Source organism: Diplotaxodon limnothrissa, linkage group LG3, assembly GCF_057381915.1.
Source record: "Diplotaxodon limnothrissa isolate DT_005_m linkage group LG3, D_limnothrissa_male_GT1.1, whole genome shotgun sequence".
NCBI classification, from domain to species: Eukaryota; Metazoa; Chordata; class Actinopteri; order Cichliformes; family Cichlidae; genus Diplotaxodon; species Diplotaxodon limnothrissa.
Window position 1 is genome coordinate 70,918,295 of NC_140598.1, and position 19,839 is coordinate 70,938,133.

General features: G+C 42.7%; 1 protein-coding gene across 2 annotated transcripts in view; it reads left to right on the plus strand.

Moving 5' to 3' along the window:
- Positions 1 to 16,126, plus strand: part of ache (acetylcholinesterase (Yt blood group)) — a 32,142-nt gene extending 16,016 nt beyond the window's left edge. For both annotated transcript variants that reach the window (XM_085349773.1, XM_085349774.1), the window contains exons 2-9: positions 2,882 to 3,408; positions 3,649 to 3,872; positions 3,972 to 4,232; positions 6,148 to 6,370; positions 6,532 to 6,774; positions 7,203 to 7,395; positions 8,297 to 8,466; positions 13,057 to 16,126. In XM_085349773.1, coding sequence (XP_085205899.1) covers positions 2,922 to 3,408; positions 3,649 to 3,872; positions 3,972 to 4,232; positions 6,148 to 6,370; positions 6,532 to 6,774; positions 7,203 to 7,395; positions 8,297 to 8,466; positions 13,057 to 13,178 — 1,923 coding nt within the window. In that variant the 5' untranslated portion in view covers positions 2,882 to 2,921 and the 3' untranslated portion in view covers positions 13,179 to 16,126. The remainder of the gene's footprint in view (positions 1 to 2,881; positions 3,409 to 3,648; positions 3,873 to 3,971; positions 4,233 to 6,147; positions 6,371 to 6,531; positions 6,775 to 7,202; positions 7,396 to 8,296; positions 8,467 to 13,056) is intronic.
- Positions 16,127 to 19,839: the final 3,713 nt, after the last annotated feature.

Consider the following 19,839-nt stretch of genomic DNA (forward strand, 5'->3'; position numbering starts at 1 on the left):
GCCCAGCCTCAGCGCCTTCAGCCTCGCCTGGCCCAGCCTCCGTGCCTTCAGCCTCGCCTGGCCCAGCCTCGTTTGGGTCTGGAGCTGAACGGCCATTTTCTAGACCGCTGGCTGGGCCACTGGCCGGGCGCCATCGCCGTCGTGGGCGGCCCACAGACCCTCTTCGCCTGAGTGGCCGCCGTCGCCTTCCGCACGGCCGGCCCCCGGACCCTCTTCGCCTGAGTGGCCGCCGTCGCCTTCCGCACGGCCGGCCCCCGGACCGCCTTCGCCTGAGTGGCCGCCGTCGCCTTCCGCACGGCCGGCCCCCCGAACTGTGCCCACGTCGCCGCCGTTGCTTTCCACGCGGTCGGCCCCCGGACCAGTGCTGTCGCCGTTGCCGTCCGCACGGTCGGCCCCCTGAACTGTCTCGTCTCGGCCACGGGCCGCGTGGACGCCCACCTGAACTGTCTCGTCTCGGCCACGGGCCGCGTGGACGCCCACCTGAACTGTCTCGTCTCGGCCACGGGCCGCGTGGGCGCCCACCTGAACTGTCTCGTCTCGGCCACGGGCCGCGGGGGCGCCCACCTGAACTGTCTTGGTGTGGACTCCGTCCCTCCGTCCTGGGCCCCCTCCGCCCGCCCTGTTCTGGTTTTTTTTTCTTTCTCTTTTGGCCGTCGGGTGCCGGCCTTTGAAGGGGGGGGTACTGTCAGGGTTCCTGGGTCGTTGACCCAGTGATTTCAGTTTGTTCATGTTCAGTTTGGTTCGCCACATTAATGTTCTTACTTCCTGTCTTTTCCCGTGTCAGCTTGTCTCCCGTGTCATTAGTCAGATTATGTTCAGCCCTGTACTCACCTGTTTCCAATCATTGTCATCATTCAACCTGTGTATTTAAGTTCCTCGGTTTCACCAGTTCTCTGTCGTGTCATTGATGTTGATGTTCATGTGATGTTCTGTTGCCGTTTCCGCCTGCGTTCAGCCAGCCAGCCATTCAGCCTTCCAGTCAGTTGTCCAGCCAGCCAGCCATTTTCTCCCTTTGTTCTGTTCATCCACTCCTCATAATAAATCTGCACCTACCTGCGAGTCCTGCGTTTGGGTTCCTTCTTCCTCGCCTCCACACGACGACTGACAGCAGGTCCAGGGTTTGCAGGTTTTATTAAGTGTACAAATAAACTTATCATTATTAAATATTTTATTTTGTTCCATTTAGCACCTTGAGTAAACCTTTGTTGTGATTTAGTGCTATATAAATAAAAACTTGTTAAAAAGAAAATAAGTTCATATGGTTGAAATCTCTGGATTCTGCCAGACCTGTAGTGCTTTTTCAAAATTTTCATTCAGCATTTACTGGTAATCCAGATTTTGGTGACCATTAAGTCACGTACAAGTGACACATGTTGAATGTGACACATGAAAATGAAGTTTTGTTCCAACATATATTCACATATATGCTGAGATCATATAGTGAGAGGTGGTGGACTAGTTTGTAATAAAACAGCTGTTTCTAAGGCTACGTCCACACGCACACGGGTATTTTTGAAAACACAGATTTTTCTATGTTTGATCTTTTCGTCTACACGTAAACGGCGTCTTGGGTCACTGAAAATGGAGATTTTTAAAACTTAGTTTTTGCGTTTACGTGTGGACGAGGAAAACTGAGATTTAGTCGCGCAATGTCAAAGGCGTGCACCGTTTTTGACCTCACGCTGTGCTCACGTTATTGTTTACATGAGATTAATTTCTACAATGGTGGACAGAGACAAAATACTGTTGCTGTTAATCTGTCTGCAGTTTTTAAACACTGACACACACACAGTTACTGTCCCTCCATTTAGAAAGGCAGAGGCGCACGTGGCTTCTACATTCAACACAGACGCTCTCACAACTCAAATCCCAATGTCGATTTTGAATAAATTGAATTTGTAAAAAATTAAATGTATGTATGCTGTATGCATTTTGTTCATTATTAAGTTGCGAGTCTACACAACAGCCAAGCTTCTGTCTTTAGTTATTAACATTTGAAATGCACGTGTGGACGTAGCCTAAATATCTTATTTTATTGCATTCTTATTATGATTCTGTTGTGTGTCAGCTGTATCCGGGGAGGTGAAAGAGTTCCCCCTCATGTCAAAAGCGAGTCACTCCTCACTTCCCTGACACTTGATTTGAATGACTGCATCTTGTTTTTCACATACTAATGTGGACTACTCTTTATTGAAATAAACTGTGTCTGTTAGTCGACCTATTAGCACAGAAACCCACCAAACCCAAGCAGCATCATTACAGTTACAGGTCTTCTTATCCTAGAGCTGTGAAATATTTTAATGTTTGCTACCAACTAAGTGTAATTACATTCAGTCCTTCACCAAAAACATGATATACTCTTCTTAGTAAATTGATATTCACCACCTAGACATATTTATCCTGCAAATGTTAGTCTCTATTAAACATAAGCAGATTTGAATGATTAGCTTTTTAATCTGCAGTAACAGAACAAAAAGCTGTTTATGCTGGTGAAGCTCGGACTCTGTCAGACTGCTGTTGTCTCGGTGTTGAATATTTAATAAGTCTTTTCTCAGAAACCGCAGCAGGTCACATCGACGCTGGCCATGCTGCACACTGATAAACTACACCAGGACGTGCACACGCACTGAGAAAGTCTCACATAGATTCACTAGTTGCTAAAGATAGAGCATTCAATCCACCCTTGAGATGATTATTTATTTTATTGCATATGATTCTATTGGCTGTTCGGGGTTGTCTGTCCTATCCAATCTTAAATCCACACTGGTGAAACTTTCATACTTCTGTCTTTTCTCGTCTCATCTCTCCCTCCCTGATTCTGCCTGTTCTCCGTCCTCGCCTGTACTGTAATCACATTACTCTCTCTCTGTCTTCTCTGTAGATCTGAGCGTACACAGAGCATACCCTGCCATCCTTGTCTGATGAAAGAGTCACGACATCTGCTTCAGATACACAGACCATATTCGCATACAAAGATGCAGCCCACTGTGGTTCTTCTCTTCTCCTCGATCTTCCTCCTGGCTTTCATCATCCCATTCTGCTTCTCCCAGAACGAGGGAGACCTGGTTGTTCAGACACGTACCGGTCGAGTTCGAGGCATCCGCCAGCTGGTGCCGGATCAGAGCTACATAACTGCTTTTCTGGGCATCCCCTTTGCTGAGCCCCCACTGGGGAACCGCCGTTTCCGTCCTCCAGAACCCAAACGTCCGTGGACTGGAGTGATCGAGGCCAAGGAATACCCCAACGCGTGCTATCAGTATGTGGACACAGCATTCCCAGGCTTCCAGGGCAGTGAGATGTGGAATCCTAACAGAGACATGAATGAGGACTGCCTCTACCTCAATGTCTGGGTGCCCTCCTCGCCCAGACCTCACAACCTCACTGTCATGGTGTGGATCTATGGTGGAGGTACTTAAGAATTCACAAACCATACTGGGAATATCACTCCAATTGTCATTGGAGCACTGGGTTAGCCGTTCCTGATATATTACATTAGAAAATTCCTCGTCTGTCAGATTATTTTTTATGTAGAAGGACTGAGGATATTACGCTGGAATTCTAATCATTAAACGTCTTGAATAACAGTGATGAATTGTTGTAGTACGCTCTAATATTGTAGGTTAATGCTGTGATATTCCACGTTTCCAGGCTTCTACAGTGGATCTTCTTCTCTGGATGTGTATGATGGTCGTTACCTAGCTCACAGCGAGACAGTCATTGTGGTTTCGATGAACTACCGGATCGGTGCTTTCGGCTTCCTGGCTCTGCATGGCTCCTCCGAGGCTCCTGGCAATGTCGGCCTCCTTGACCAGAGGATGGCGCTGCAGTGGGTACAAGACAACATCCATTTCTTTGGTGGAAACCCTAAACAGGTGTGTTTCTTATTGCTTTATTTGCCTAGCCTCTGTTATGCTAGAATAATTATGAGCCTGTTTTGATTTAGTTTTCTGTTTGTTCTCTCTGTGAAACAGGTTACGATCTTTGGCGAGAGTGCTGGCGGAGCTTCAGTAGGATTCCACCTGTTGTCTCCAGACAGCCGACCCACTTTCACTAGAGCCATCCTCCAGAGCGGGGTCCCCAACTGCCCCTGGGCCTCAGTGAGTCCCGCTGAAGCCCGCAGACGTGCTACACAGCTGGCAAAGTTCGTCGGTTGCAACGGAGGCAATGACACCGAGATAATAGACTGTCTGCGCAGTAAAAGTCCACAGCAACTTATCGATCATGAGTGGCAGGTAATTTACACAAATTCTGCTTGACTTATCGTGTTGTTTGCAACGTGGACGAGAGACTTATTTCAAACCACTGGCTCTGTGATGCAATGACATGGTTTATTACCTGTGGTTCCTACTAAGTGCACAATATGTTGTTAAGGATCAAAATCAGACCGGACTCAAACGCAAGACTCTCTCAAACAGTTCAGGAGAGTGCTCCTAAGAACACAAAACAGCCCACTGCTCTCCAGCACGGGCTTCTCCAACCAAGGGCATGTAGTTAGTAAGTTTTTCTCATTCAAAGCCAAGTTGCACAAACACGGATATAAGGAGCCGTGTTTCAGTAACTGAAGACCGAAATGGGAGGTCAGACTAACGAGGACAGAGGGACCATGCCAGTATGTACCTGTATCAGTCAGGGCTGCAACTGAAGATTATGTTGGTAGTTGAACAATCTGCCAATTTTCCTTCCATTAGTCAGTTAGCCAGCGATTATTTCAACAACTCTCACAGTGCTGTGGGCAAACCTGTTCTAGTCTTCAGTCCTCACCTGCTCAAATCTGCCCATTCTGCTGTCTCGTTCCACAGAAAATTAAAATAATGAAACACATGAATTTGAAAATAATCAAATGTATTTTTAAAAGGACTCAATAGGACTGTCAAAATAAAAATCATATAAATAAAAATATTGGTTGCACAAATTAAAGTGCTATTAGTATTTAAATACAAAATAATGTGCAAATAGGAAACTAATTTGCTTTCTAGTCCAAAATAACAGGTTAACCCTGTAATGCTATAAGTTTCTGAGACCTCTGTCACATCAACATGATCAGTACTTCCCATAATTTCAAAATGTTGTGGACAAAACTCTTTTTTGTCTAAAATTAACATTGTTGCCAAAAATGCCCAATGTATCGAATGCGATACAAAAAATATATAATAAAAATATATCATACACAACACGATATAGCAAAAAAAATATTGTGGATTTTGTTTTAAGGGTTAATAAACATCTCAGTTCAAAAAAATCTGAATTTTCTGGCTATTTTTTGACGGGTTGGGTCTGACAGGGTTAACAAAGTTTACAGATGATTCAGTTCATGAATCCACAATTACTCTGAACATGTTCATCACGATCATTTACCAACAAAACAGATTTAGAAAAGACCGTTGCTCATCACATATTTGGTTATAGATCATAGTTTCTCATTAGGTGGAAGAGGTTTACTGCAATATTAAAGTGTGAGATTTAAAGATTTACTATCACGTTTCATCCTGAGAAGTTTCCGACAGCTAATGTAAACATTACTGTAAAAACATTCATATAAACAACATGTCAATGCAACCCACTAACTTGTCAAAGGAGCTTGCAAAGAAAAGCGTCTGGACTTCTTTAAGTTGCTTGTCCCTCTGTGGGGGGATTCTCCCACTAGGTTTATATCTGGGACTCTCCACCATTTGACCTCAGAACTGAAGAAGCTTCTCGGATGAGAGGTGAAACGTCTTCAAGCAACTTAAAGAAGTCCAGACGCTTTTCTTTGCAAGCTCCTTTGACTACGATGACCTGGATGACTGAGAACCTTCACAGACAACCCACTAACTTCATAAAACTGACCCATTTGGACATCGCAGCTCCAGCGTGCCAGCGTTTTAAATGCTCGTGCACTGCATCAGTGCTGTCATGGAAGGAAAGCTCTGCTTTGCACAGTCTGCATTTAACTTTGTTTGCTGTTACATGCTTCCACATTTTTTTAAATCTCCCCGTTGCCAAATCTTTATAATCGACGACGTCATGTTGACGAATCGTTGCAGCCCCAGTACCAGTATGTAAAAGTCACACAAAAGGAGTAGCTTGGTTCTGGAGTAGAAAGTAGCACTTCTTGGTGTTCAATGTTGCGTTATTTCACAGTCCCATGTGGGTTTGTAATCCATGCAGGTTCTGCCATGGTCCGCTCTGTTCCGATTTTCATTTGTGCCTCTTGTGGATGGCGAGTTTCTGCCCGACACTCCTGAGGCCATGCTCAACTCAGGGAACTTTAAAGACACGCAAATTCTCCTCGGCGTTAATCAGAATGAAGGCTCCTACTTCCTGCTGTATGGAGCACCAGGCTTCAGCAAGGACAACGACAGTCTGATCTCCAGAGAGGACTTCCTGGAAAGTAAGTTCTCCAAAATCATGTTTGTTTTTTGGATGGATATATGTAACTGAGCAGAGAGAATTGTATAAATCCATCCAAAACATTCAAGTTAATTCTGCTTCAGGTTATTACGGCACAGTTTTACTTCTATCTTGTTAAAAACTTCAGTGTCACTCTTCCAGGTGTTAGGCTGAGCGTACCTCATGCTAATGATATCGGCCTGGAAGCAGTGGTGCTGCAGTACACCGACTGGATGGATGAGAATAATGAGATAAAAAACCGTGATGCCATGGATGACATTGTCGGTGACCACAACGTCATCTGCCCGCTGGCCCACTTCGCTCGCTCTTATGCACAACACAATGCCCTCAAGGCTAATGTGGGTGGCATCAACTTTGGTGGGGTGAACAGTGGAAACTCACAAGGTAGGATACCCGAGTACCAGTGTGGTCTGACAGATCTAGAAGTATATATATCCCATACCCAGACACGCTACTGTTTGAATGACCTGCTTTCTGTTGATAGAACAATTTGGTACGATACTTAAATTAAACTGTGCGTTAAATTTCATGTTTTCACTTTTTAATGCAGATGATAGCTGTTTAAAATATGCTATAATGTGCAGGACAACTTTACAACAATTTAATCTGCATTTGTCATGTAAGCGAAACTGTTGATACTCTGATGATAGATCAGTAAAATATTCTAGTTGGAAAAATGATTTATTTTTTAACTGTCCTTGTAAAAGATTAAAACATATCTGTAGTTTCTGAGTAAAAATGAAATAATAATGATGATTAATTATTTATAATTGTAATTTTCATGCATTTTCTTCCACCATTTATTTCTTAAGGAGGGATGTATCTTTACCTTTTCGATCACCGGGCATCCAATCTGGCCTGGCCAGAATGGATGGGGGTGATCCATGGCTATGAGATTGAATTTGTTTTCGGGCTGCCACTGGTGAAGAGACTCAACTACACCCGAGATGAGGAGAAGCTAAGCCGACGTATGATGAAATATTGGGCCAACTTTGCTCGGACTGGGTGAGGCCACAAAAAAAAACTACCTATGGAATCAGGGTCTATGTCCACGTCCAGTCTTTTTTATGCAAATGCACCTCAGCAGCCATGTTTTTCAGTCAAAATAAATAATGCAGGAAAAGCTGTATGAGTAAGCAGCCCTTTAATTCCTGTGAGACTGCAGGTTAATGAGTCTTGACATGAATTTGGAGGCACAGAGAGCTTCTCCTGACAGTTAACCCTCATGCTACTTGGCTTAAAGGAAAGGCTTTAATAAGTAAATGTTAACACTGTGAGGTACACAGTGGGGGAAATTAAATTATTTGATCTCCTTTTGAAATTGTATCCAGTTACAAAGAATTGAGAAAGCTACAATTTATTTTAATAGTAGCATAAACTGTCAGCAAAAACAAAACATTCTGTAACAGTTACAAATTCATGTGCATTTTAGTGAGTGATCAGTATTTAATCAGCTTGGAAGACAATTCAGTACTTGGTGGAATGACTGCAGCAAGAAACACTGTCAGACATTTCCTGTATTCAATTCAATTCAGTTTTATTTATACAGCGCCAAATCACAACAACAGTCGCCTCAAGGCGCTTTATATTGTAAGGTAGACCCTACAATAATACAGACAAAAATGAAATGAAATGAAATAAAATTTAGTGATCCTTAGTGAGCACCTACATGTTTGAGCTTGAAACAACTCAGATATGATTATCTGAATATGTTTCTCAGTGAGCAAAATGGCTTTGTTCTGCGCCATGCTGCAATGGAACATGAAGTAGTGATGTACTACGAGTACCGACATCGACTGCAAGCAGAATTGTTGTGAATCTAACAGTTAGTTTGGAGATCATTTTACTGCTTTTTCGTTTGATTTAGTTGTAATTGTAATATCCTTTCTTGTTCTGTCTGTATCAGAAATCCCAATGACGTGCAGGGAGATAGAGGGAAACGCTGGCCTGTGTTTACCGTCAGCGAACAAAAACACGTTGGCCTCAACACCGAATCACTCAAGATTCACAAAGGTTTGCGAAACCAGATGTGCGCATTCTGGAATCGCTTCCTGCCACGCCTTCTCAATATTACTGGTAAATACTATTAAATATTACTTCATCTCTACACTTGAAATCTGTACTGAATGCAGGTCTTCACTTATGTTCCACTTAAAATTATGACACTTCTCACTGGATGCATGATACAAGAATTATTTTAAACTAAAGTGGAGCTTTCCCACATAGCAGGCAGGTCTGGCCCGGATCTGGTGTCAAGCCGGCACTGCTGGCTGACTTCTGGCACGGTAAGTGGTATGTCATCCAGATATGGGCCAGGCCTGGCGTAGATGGCACTGTTTATGTGATGGCATGCTCATAAAAAACAGGTCTGGCCCGGATCCGGCATCAAGCTGGCACTTCTGACTGACTGGTGTCATGGCAGGGTGTATGTCAACCAGATGTGGGCCAGGTCTGGCAGTGATGGCGCTGTTTATGTTCCTATTTTCCTATTTTAGTTAGAGGACCCAAATGCCAACGTTTCAAATGCAGGTTTGACAGGTTTGTTAGTTTACACTTTATCCAAAACCTAGTGACGGTTTACTCAAGGTCACCACCGGGTGGCTGTAGCTCAGGAAGTAGAGCAGATCACCTACTGATTGGAAGGTTAGTGGTTCGATCCCTGGCTCCTCCAGTCGGCATGTCAAGAGTGTGAATGTGAATGAATGCAGTTAGGAAGCGCTCGGTTCAGAGAAAGTGTGTGATTGGGTGAATGTGGCATGTTGTATAGAGCACTTTGAGTAATCCGGGAGAGTAGAAAAGTGCTATATAAGAATCAGGCCATTCACTGTCTCAACAGAGTTTCGTCATGTTACTTTTGCACTATTATGTTCCGGCACATGTTGTTATTACATGGCTTGATTAAGGTACACATTAGGCTGACATCTGGGGCCAGAGCTGAAACTGTTCTGGGCCAGCACAGGACCACCAGTGTGTCTGCAACTGGCCCATGTGGGGGCCACCTCTGGCAAACCAGATCTGGGCCACCAAAGGGCCGTCATTCTTTGCAGTATGTGGGTCATGTGTAAGTTGTGTGCAGCCATGGGCCAGTTGCAGACACATCAACTATTGGGGTGGCTGTGGCTGAGAAGGTAGTAAAGTTGGTGGTTTAAAGCACTTTGACGGCTCAAGTAGAGTAAAAAGTGCTATTTACGGACCAGTTCATTCCCTCTGTATTGAACGACACTCTGAGGAGAGCAGTTGCTGGACTTTTGGGAGGGGAAAGCTCTCCCATTGATGTCTGGTACAGGATTCAAGCTGCTAAACAGTAAAAAGAGACACTTTCTATTTTGTGAAAAACATTAGCTCTGTTTGAAGTTGATTGCAGCAATACATATCAAAAGTTGGAAACACTAACTCTAAAGGCTTAGAAAGCAAGAGCTTCTAAAAATAGAACAGCTTGAAGATCATTTTGCAACTAATTAGGTTAACTGGCACCAGCACAGTAACATGACTGGATATTAAAAGGCAGGCGGAATTTCTCAGAAGTAAAGACGGGCAGTGTTCTCCAAGCTTTTTCTGTCACGTGACAGTGAAATGGAGCTTCGCCAGTCTGCAGAAAGCTGCATCTACAGATTGTGGAAGAGTGTCTACTTAATAGTCCTCAATGTAAAATTGCAAAGATTTGGATGTCTTATTACTTACAGTATATTACTGTATGTCCTTAAAAGATCATGGGAGAAATCTCTGTGCACGAGGGACAACGTGAAAATCAATCTTGGATACTGATCAGGCAGCACTGCATTAAAAAAAACAGACATGATTCTGATATTTATCCAGAAATCACAGTATGTAAAAGGAGTTTACCATACCATCCACAAATGCAGGTTAAACCTCTGCCATAGAAAAACTAATCCAATATGGTCTGGGGGAACATGGAGAACTGTGGTCAGATGAATCAAAATTTCAAATTCGTTTAGGAAAACATGGACCCTGCATCTCTTGACCTAAGGAGGTATCTGGTTTGTTTAGCATGGATTTGGTATGTTACACAGACCTTTTATCAATGCTAAAAGGTATGTACAGCATTTAGAGCAAATAAACTCTTTAAACTTGGTCCTGTCCCAACTTCAAGATGCATTGCTGTCATCAAATTTAAAATGACTATATTTTTTCTTTCTAAAATGTTACTCATGTTCTCATTTTAAGCATTTGATATGTTTTCTGCCAGTCTTCTAGCTTGCTTACTTGCCACAGTGCACTGTGCCACCTACCAATAGAAAGGAAAAAATAATGTGCACATTTCCACGAGAGAAATCCCACGCCTGATTGTATCCTAGCCATTCTATCCTCGCTTTTTACATCCAACACAAAAACTGCAGTCGTGGTGCTTTCGATTGTACTCAGAACTCGGAAATTCTGCCTTCTGAATAGGAAGATGTAGGTAACACCAGACTGCAGATGAGCTGCATACAGGGCTGGACTGGGACAAAAAAATTGTCCCGGGCATTTTGACTAGAGACCAGCCCACCATTATAGGAAAAATCATAAAGCCTTTGAATGAAAATAAACACTGTTGTGACAGTGATGTACACTGTTTTGATGGTATATATGCATCAATCTATCAATCGTTTGTTGTAAGACTCAGATAATTATTTTTTTAAAAGTGAGACATTTTAAATGAGAATAAGAAAGTATTTCTTTGTGCCCCCCTCTCCCTTTTAATGCCCTACATGGACCCCTGGCAACACTTTGCTAGACCCGCCCCTGCACAGTTACCAGCTGTCAGATACTTAGAAAAGGATGCTGGTGTTATTTGTCTCTCAGAAACAGTTCATAACTTCCCTTCAACTCATTCATGTCACCTAAAAGGTAAACCTGTTTCTCCATCACCTGCTCAGCTCTGATGATCCAGTAAGGACATCTCCTGGTTTCATCTTCATGTTTCCCTCTCATCACATAACCAAACCGACATCATGACCAGCAGCTTTACAGCTGTGGCTCCAGCAAACATCAGCTGATACTAGAAATTAATATTAAATAAATTCTAACAACAGCTGATCAAACATGCTGCTGTTGTTTAGCGCGACATCCGCTGGTTTCCTCTTTCTGGCGCAAAGTGGGCGATAAACAAACAAGAGAGAAAAGCCGATCAGCTGATCACTGATCAGTTTCATGACTGAAGTACAAACAGGAGAGGGAGGGTGAGAGGATGAGAGAAGAAGAGGCAGCTGTGCAGCAAAGACACAGAGTAACTCCAGCTTTGTGCCTTTTTCATTGTAGCTGAAGTCCGGGACAAACTGTGTTTCTTTTCACCTCAATAAGAAACGCGTAATATTTTCTCTGAATACCAGACGATTCCGTTTTTTTACAGGACGGTTGGCAGTAATTAACCTTATGAACAAAATAAAGTTCAACATCAGTAACATAGCACCCACCCAGCTGTATAGAAACTCCGTCATGCTAGCTAACACGCAGTACGAAAAAGTCAGCATAACGAAAATAAACTCCACCTAAACTTGGTTTATATCTGACCCAGAGAGACTGCAGTTTATAACTTCTTACCTGAAGTTCAGTTCACCTGATACTCGGACCGGCGGCCGCTTCGGGTCTCTCCTCTTGCCTCCCTTTTCCTTCATCCACCTGCTGGCTTCCACCACTTGCTAATGTTATTGAATCTGTGGAAGCTCCGCGATAGCCACCACACGAAGTAACGAATAACGAGCCCATCTAAATCCCAGTAACGAGTAACGCATTCCCGGTTTTGGCATAATAACTAGTTACTGTGCTCGTTACCACAATAATAACGTAGTTACTGTAACGCGTTACTTAATAACGCGTTAGTCCCAACACTGATCATAAGTTATCTAAGTGACTTGTATATCATGTTTAACCTGAGTGGCGAAAGACCGCGGGGGTCTGAAAACGATGTGCCGGGAGTCCGGTGTTCTCACCGGCTCTAGTGAGCCTTGAACCCTCTAGTTATCGAGCTGGTGGGTAACGTCTCCGAAAACATCGCCGAACTTTTCCAAATATGTGGTGTCTTGATAAACTGAGCAGATATTTGAAGTTTACACAGCTACATTCTCGCCTGAAAATATCTTAAAAGTTTATTTTGTGACCCAGAAAGAGTAATAAGAGTAATATTAAAACTAACTAGCTGCCACCATTGTTGGAAACTGCAATTGGCCTTAGCTAATTTAAAAAAAAAAAAGGCAAAGAACAAGGTGCGCATTAGGTTTGGAAGATGGGATAGGTTGGCCACGAAGGATTCACCCGACCCATCCTTCAAATCTGGGGAAATGAAGGACGCATTCGTCAGACCCATTTGGAGGAGTTTTTGAATTTGCACAGCCTTCCTCGCGTCACTGAAACGTAATTGGGCTACAAATGCGGTTCCTGAATTTGGACACAGCTCCGATACCAGTCACTGCTGCTTCTTCTTCTTCGGGTTTAACGGCAGCTGGCATCCTTGTACATGCAGTGCTGCCATCTTCTGTTTCAGTCCGTTATTACACTCTTAAATCCTACTACTTATTCCTGCGTCTTTTGGGATCTTACAAAGCTTCAAATGACGGATCGACTATTAAAACTATCAACGAATCGTGACTAGTCGACAAATCGTGGCAGCCCTACTTCAAGCTCAACTGCTAACCGTTTTTGCTGTTCTGTCTCTGTTTCTTCTCTCAGACAACATAGATGAGGCAGAACGTCAGTGGAAGGTGGAGTTTCACCGCTGGTCTTCCTACATGATGCACTGGAAGAGTCAGTTTGACCACTACAGCAAGCAGGAGCGCTGCACTGACCTCTGAGCGCCTCAGCGAGGAGACGACGGAGAGAAGAGCGGCGAGCGAGCCGTGGCTGTTTTCCTCCATAGTTCCTGAGTGAAGGCTGACATCTTTTTGTGGTTCTTTTGGTTCACAGCATACACAAGCAGAGGCACTGTTGTCATTTATTTATATTATTTATAATATTTATTGTTTTGTTTTTTTATTTGTGTATGTGTGTCTGTGGAACTTAAGGGCTGTGGAGTAAAACTTGTCATTGGAGGAGTAAAGATGCGTCATTACCTCGAATGTGTGTGCGTAACTATGTGTGCGTCTCAGAAACCGCCCAGTTTGACTCAGATAACTTAACTGACCCGTCACACTGCTCCACTACGGATTTACTGTAACCTCACTCATCTCTGTGGTCATCTCGTCACTTTTTTTGCTTTCTGGGGATTTCTTCTTTCCAACATATCAGTTGTATTTTTGGTCTCATCACTGTTTTGTTTCTCTTTTATTTATTTAGTTGTTTTTATTAATACTGTTACAACCACTACTCCCATTACCTGTACTGGTCTTGCTTTGTTTGTGTGTTTCTCCTGTGGTAAGCCATATACTATTTTGCATTTATCTAACTGTTGCTGTGTGTGAAAATATCTGATTCCTCACATTTTACTCAATGTTAAAACTGCTGTATTCTAGTTTGATGTGAGATGTAGATAGTATATTACATCCAGACCAACTGACTGGTGCCTAACTCGCATTATATTACAAGTTCACTCAGTTTCACAGTTGAATGGAAACAGAAACGAGTCCCGTTGATGTTTATGGGTCCTCTTGAGCATCGCCTGTCTGTTGAAGCGCGTCGGTGCTCAATTCTTCTAAATGTTCAGCCTTCCTGTGAGGGTCGATTCTTCTGCACAACTGCACTGAATTGTGCATGTGTGCGTGGCCACCCAGTGTCCTTCACAGGGGTCCCGTGTGCCACTCATGTGTGAGACAGTAAGCTCGATCTTTCTTTTCCTCCTTTTTTCTGTCACTCCTGTTTGTCTTCCACCACAACAACCCTTCATCCAGTCCCTCTCTCTGTTTTCTGCCTCTCCATCTTCCTTCCCTTTTATTGTCCTCTCCACTCTAGTTGTCATCTTCATCTCTAATAAACCTCCACCCACCCTCATTTCTTTCTTACTCTTTTCCTTTATCCATTATTCCCGCCTCTCCCTTCCTGTTTCTCACTTTTATGTTAGGCCTTTTCCATTCCTCGTTTGTTTCCTTTCGCTCCCTCCTTTTAGTTATTCCTTATTCATCATCTGCCGTATCTGTCCCTCCTTCCTTGTCGGCTCTGTTACATCACTGCTCCCTCTCCCTTCCCCCTTCCTTGGTGCTCCTGCTTTGTTGTTAGTCTAATGGAGGTAGAGTAATTCACTCAGCTGCAGGATAATGTGGCAGAGTACTGGCTCAGCCTCTGGCCTGCTAGCCAACAGGACCTGCTGAATGCAGAGGTGGAGAAGTGATGGGAAAATGACAAGACGGAGAAATGCACTCCTATGTCACAAAAGTAATACAGATATGCACTGATCATTTGAAAACTCAGATGCGCATTTTGTTACATCCAGGGCCATAAAAAGACGTTTGCATGTTCGATCCTGTGATTTGGTTGCAAACACTCATGTGTGGCAGCATTCACCTGCATTTGAAAGAAAATCAAGAAAAAGACTTTTAACCTTTAACTTGATGCTCACAATTTTCCCATTTCTGGGTGCTTCGGTGACCCAAGCCGCCTCTTACTCTTACTTAATGACGATAATCTTATATTTGCATATCTTATGAAAGAAGTCGGAGCCTGCATCGTTCCCCGTGTTGTGAGCATGTTATACTGAAGAATCAAGACAGTTTAGTCAGATTACAACCTTGTTTGCGTAGGATCCAGATACCGTTTGTTCCCCTTATCTTTGTTAAGATATGTTGCCTCATGAGTTATTATTAGTTTAGCAGTAAATGATTCACTTTACATCCAGTTGTCTTGTTTACACAAGACCTGTGATACGAGCTCGGTCACCTGGCAGGTTGTTATTCATCCATATTTTCTGCACACTAAATAACTTGTGAATATTTATTAAAGTAATATTTGCATTCAAATCTATTATATTCTACATTAAAAGTATAATCGTACAAGACTTTGGGGCAACTCTGCCTGAGTTATGAGTCACTACCACCCATATCACTGTGTATGTATGTGTGTTATCACTGTACTTCTGTCAGCCTTTCTTACATTTCCATTTGAGTATTGTGAGGGAGCTGAAGCGACGCTCTGATTAGCTGTTGGCTGCCCCAGCACAGTGTCCCCGTTGGCATGTAAAGCTCCTATTTGTGGCTCAGTCGTGTAGTCTAGCTTTAAAAAGAACTAAATATGACAAAAAAAAGTATTGTACATGTGTAAAATACCAGTAAAGAGTGCATGTTTGAAAGGCCATGTGACTGACACCTCCTCCCTCCAGCTCCTCTCGGACAGAGAGATCCTGCTTAAGCCACTTCTATCGAGTCCTTGTGCATGTCCAGAAGCCCATCATCTGCAGTGTATCCTACCAAACTCTGACTGTTATATTCTGTGAAATTTGTACTTTCAACAAGCCTATTATCCAGTATCTCATGTAAGGTACGTTTGATGTTAGCAATAACAGAAATGCATCAGTAAAGGAATATATTTGATATTTAACGCAGTGAAAATAAAACGTGATAAAACAGCAACGATGAGGGGCAGAGTCATTTTAAAAGCAATATTTATTCAAAGTATGAACTTAATATGAGTGCCGATGACTATTTTCTTGTATAAACTGTTTGTTTGACTCCTTTTCAGTCCTCTGCCTCATCGTTGTTTGTTTCAGTCACTGGTACTGTAAGTGTTGAAGGCTTCTGTAGCTTCCCAGTATGTCTCTGTGTATGACGAACGCTGACTTTATTAAGCTATAGCAACAGAAATAAAGGGAGCCTGCTGTCGATCTCAAGTTTTTTATTGAATCTCAGCATGTACCGACAGACACACAAGTTTTAGTCTCCGTCTGGACTATAAAAAGTGTCCCGTGTGAAGATTTTTAGTCTGCAGCACTGAAACAGACACACTTCAGAATAAGACCGTGCAGAACACAACTACTAAACATTTCAGTCGTTTGATTATCTCTCAACTTTTAATAGTTTAGGTGATGCAAAACACTGAGCCAGCCTTGCTGCTCCAACAGTATTTGAATAGTACTGTCGCCTAGAAATGAGAATAAAATCCATCAGTTGTTGTGACAATAAAGACATCACAGTCTTGAAGTCATTCACACAAAGTTAATAATGAATGTGTGAATGCAAATACATTGTTGCAAATGATTGACGATGTGTGCAAACGTTTCACAGCTACTCTGTCATCTGCTGAAATATATGAACATATAGTTTATAGGGGTGCAACGATACACAAAATTCACGGTTCGGTTCGGTTCGATACTTTGGTGTCACGGTTCGATATTTTTTCGATACAAAAAAATGTTCATGCATTTTTAATTTGTCATTTATTAAAATTATAAATATATATTTTAACTCAAAAGTACAGTTTTTAAATTTAACCCTAACCCTTGTGCGTGTTTTTTATTTTGACAGCGAATGCGCACCTGCGGACCACTTATGTGCAGCCCTGGTTATTTAGCTCGTTATATTGCAGCCACAGAAATTCTTTTGTCCATGAAACCATAAAGCTGCACTTTCTTTTTGCCTTATAGTCTGATTTGTCATAACTTCTCCGTTTTGTGGTAAGCTTTTCTTTGGCTGTCACTTCTTCACCCTGACCTGTCTTATTTGGCTCAGCAGAACTGAAATGCTTTTACACACTCACTCACATAAGCTCAGCGATTCTCTGCGCGATCAACCTCTCACATGTTTAAGCTGCGGGAGATTTCACTTGTCATGTTTGCATAGTGAGCTAACGATTAATAAGACGATGTCAGAGGAATTGGTGCACAAATTATCATCACTCACAGATCAGTGCTGTCGCTCTCTATACACAGTTCGCACGATTGCAAAGTGAAAGCAAAAAAACAAGCGCAAATTCAAACGCGACTTCAATATGTCACATATTGACAGTGGCTCACCGATGCCAATGACATAATTACCCAGCTACATTTCTGAAAGAATGCAAAAGCATTGACATATATTTTTCCTACAATAGCCCGACGGGCAGGGCAGAGATAGATTTTGGTAGCCCGACTAAAAAAATCGCTAGCTCCAGGACGTCGGGCTAGCGATATTGCGAGCCCTGTATCTGATTGAGGAATCACTCATCTTTGGAAAAGAGAGTTTATTACAGAGAAATGTCTCTTTCCAAAATAAAAGCTATACTATCCGCTTCTTCTGGGCTATATTCTCAGCAGCATAAGGAGAATCATGTGCTAACAGCTGTCTAAATGACTCGGCTAAAGTTAGTAGCATGCTTGCTTGTTTTTTTTCTGCTTCCACTTGTCTTTGCACTAGGATGATGTCGGCGTAAATGTGCAGTCATATTCGTTGTGTTCCCACTAGTGCTTTCAGGTTAATCTCGTTGAAATTACCTTAACGCCACAACACGGCAAATCTCCGTTAACGAGCTACCGCCGATCGCTCCGTGCATGGGGCTAGACGGCCAACACGTTAACGAGCTAACTGCGCTAACACACTAGTTCACACCAATGTAATTGAGCATTGCATGGCACATCCAACATACTGTTTTACTTTAGTCCATGACTCGCTTACCTTCAGGGTCATACGTCACATGAAAACCAAAGTAATTCCAAACGCCAGATCTGAATGAGGTTCAATTTGCCTGTTGCAAGTAGAGCTTAACTTCTGTCTCGCTAGCTTGCCCTGTGCTCTTCCTTCTGACTATGCTGTCTGTGTTGAGCGCTCAGTGGATCTGCGCTCGACAGTGCAGCCTAGGCGGAGTAGTCGAACACAGATTCACTGAGCGCTCAACACAGACAGCATCGTCAGAAGGAAAATTGATAAAATAAATTACAAATGTTGTATTGTTCGATACATATGCGTACCGAACCGAAAGCACTGTATCGAACGGTTCAATATCGATACGAATATCGTTGCACCCCTAATAGTTTAATACTGACTCACTCTGAACCTTGTGAGTAGTTGAGCCTCCTGGTTTATCATCGAGCAGCACAGGATAAGGCAAACATTTCTGTGATGCTGTTTAATCCTTTGAACAAGAAATTAGTTTTGAATTATCACTTTAAACCGTGTGGGACTGAACCAAATGAGAACTAATAAAGTTTGGTAAAACTGGCACACACACAATAATGACTAACAAAAACGTCAAAGCTTTCTGGAGCGGAAATATGGAAGCTGGAGTTCCACTGTGTCCAATCAGGACGTGGATTAACTGCCTCGGTGGGTCTGCTGGATTAATATTAATGTCAAAATGACAGTTTGTAAACATGAGATGCTGTGAAATTGTGACAAAAACACAGGAGTCGACTTTTCTAAATAATAAAGTAGATTCATCCAAATAAGACCGAAATAACAAATGTGTTGTTTGATTGAGTTTGTGATGAACAGCAGAATGTTTCTATGCATCCTGAATTATTCATTCACTCACGCATTTAAAGCGAGCAGGAATGTTCAGGGAAATCTGATGCCAAAATCTTAGAGAGCACTGAAAATAATCCAGTAATTTTCTTTCGGTTCTTTGATGTCGGCAGCACCAGCAGAGGGCAGCAAACCCGGTGTCTTACTTTCTTAAACCAAAATAATTCACATAAATCAGCCTCAAATATGAGGAAACTTACCTTCTGCTGTTTTTAAAGGTTCCATGTGATCAAATACTACGCTGTAGTATAGCAGGATAGTATAATAGCAGCTCATATGCAACGGAGGGAAAAAAAGACTGAATAAGAAAAACAATATTTACAAATATGACCTAAATGGTAAATTTAGGTCATATTCAGATAGATTAACAGTAGTTTTAGTTGTCAATAAGCCACTAAAACTACTGTTAATCTATCTGATTAATAGCTGCCTTGGGAGCCACCATCTGGAGGAGGAGCAAAAGGAGGACAAAAATATGTTGTTATTGCTCCTTATCTGTTCGCTGCTGATATCATAAAGTGCGCTCCACACAAGTTCTGGCACAGAGGCAGCAGGTGATGCATTGCTCACACTGCTCCGTAAGAATTAAGTATCAGTAACCATTTTATCGATGTTTCCTGTAACTTATTGAGGCAACAAGTGAGGAACAATGAGCTACACCTTAGAGACAAAGACTCTGAGAGGGGTGATCAGTTCAAGTATCTCAGGGTCATATTCACGAGTAATGGGAGGAAGGACCAGGAGATTGACAGACGGATTGGTGATGCGGATGCAGCGATATGGATGCTCTACCGGTCTATCGTGGTGAACAAAGAGCTGAGCGTAAAAGCGAAACTCTATATTTACCAGTCGATGTATATCCCTACTCTCACCCATTGTCAGGACACGCTGGAGAGATTATATCTCGGCTGGCCTGGGAAGGCCTTGGTGTTCTCTAATGGCCATCTAATTTTTACAGCACCAAATCACAACAGCAGTCCATCCAATGTGCTTCATATTGTGAGGCCAACAATGATCCAGAGACAACACCAACAACCTAACAACCCCTGATGAGCAAGCACTTGGAGAAAAGCAAAACTCGATTGTAACATGAAGA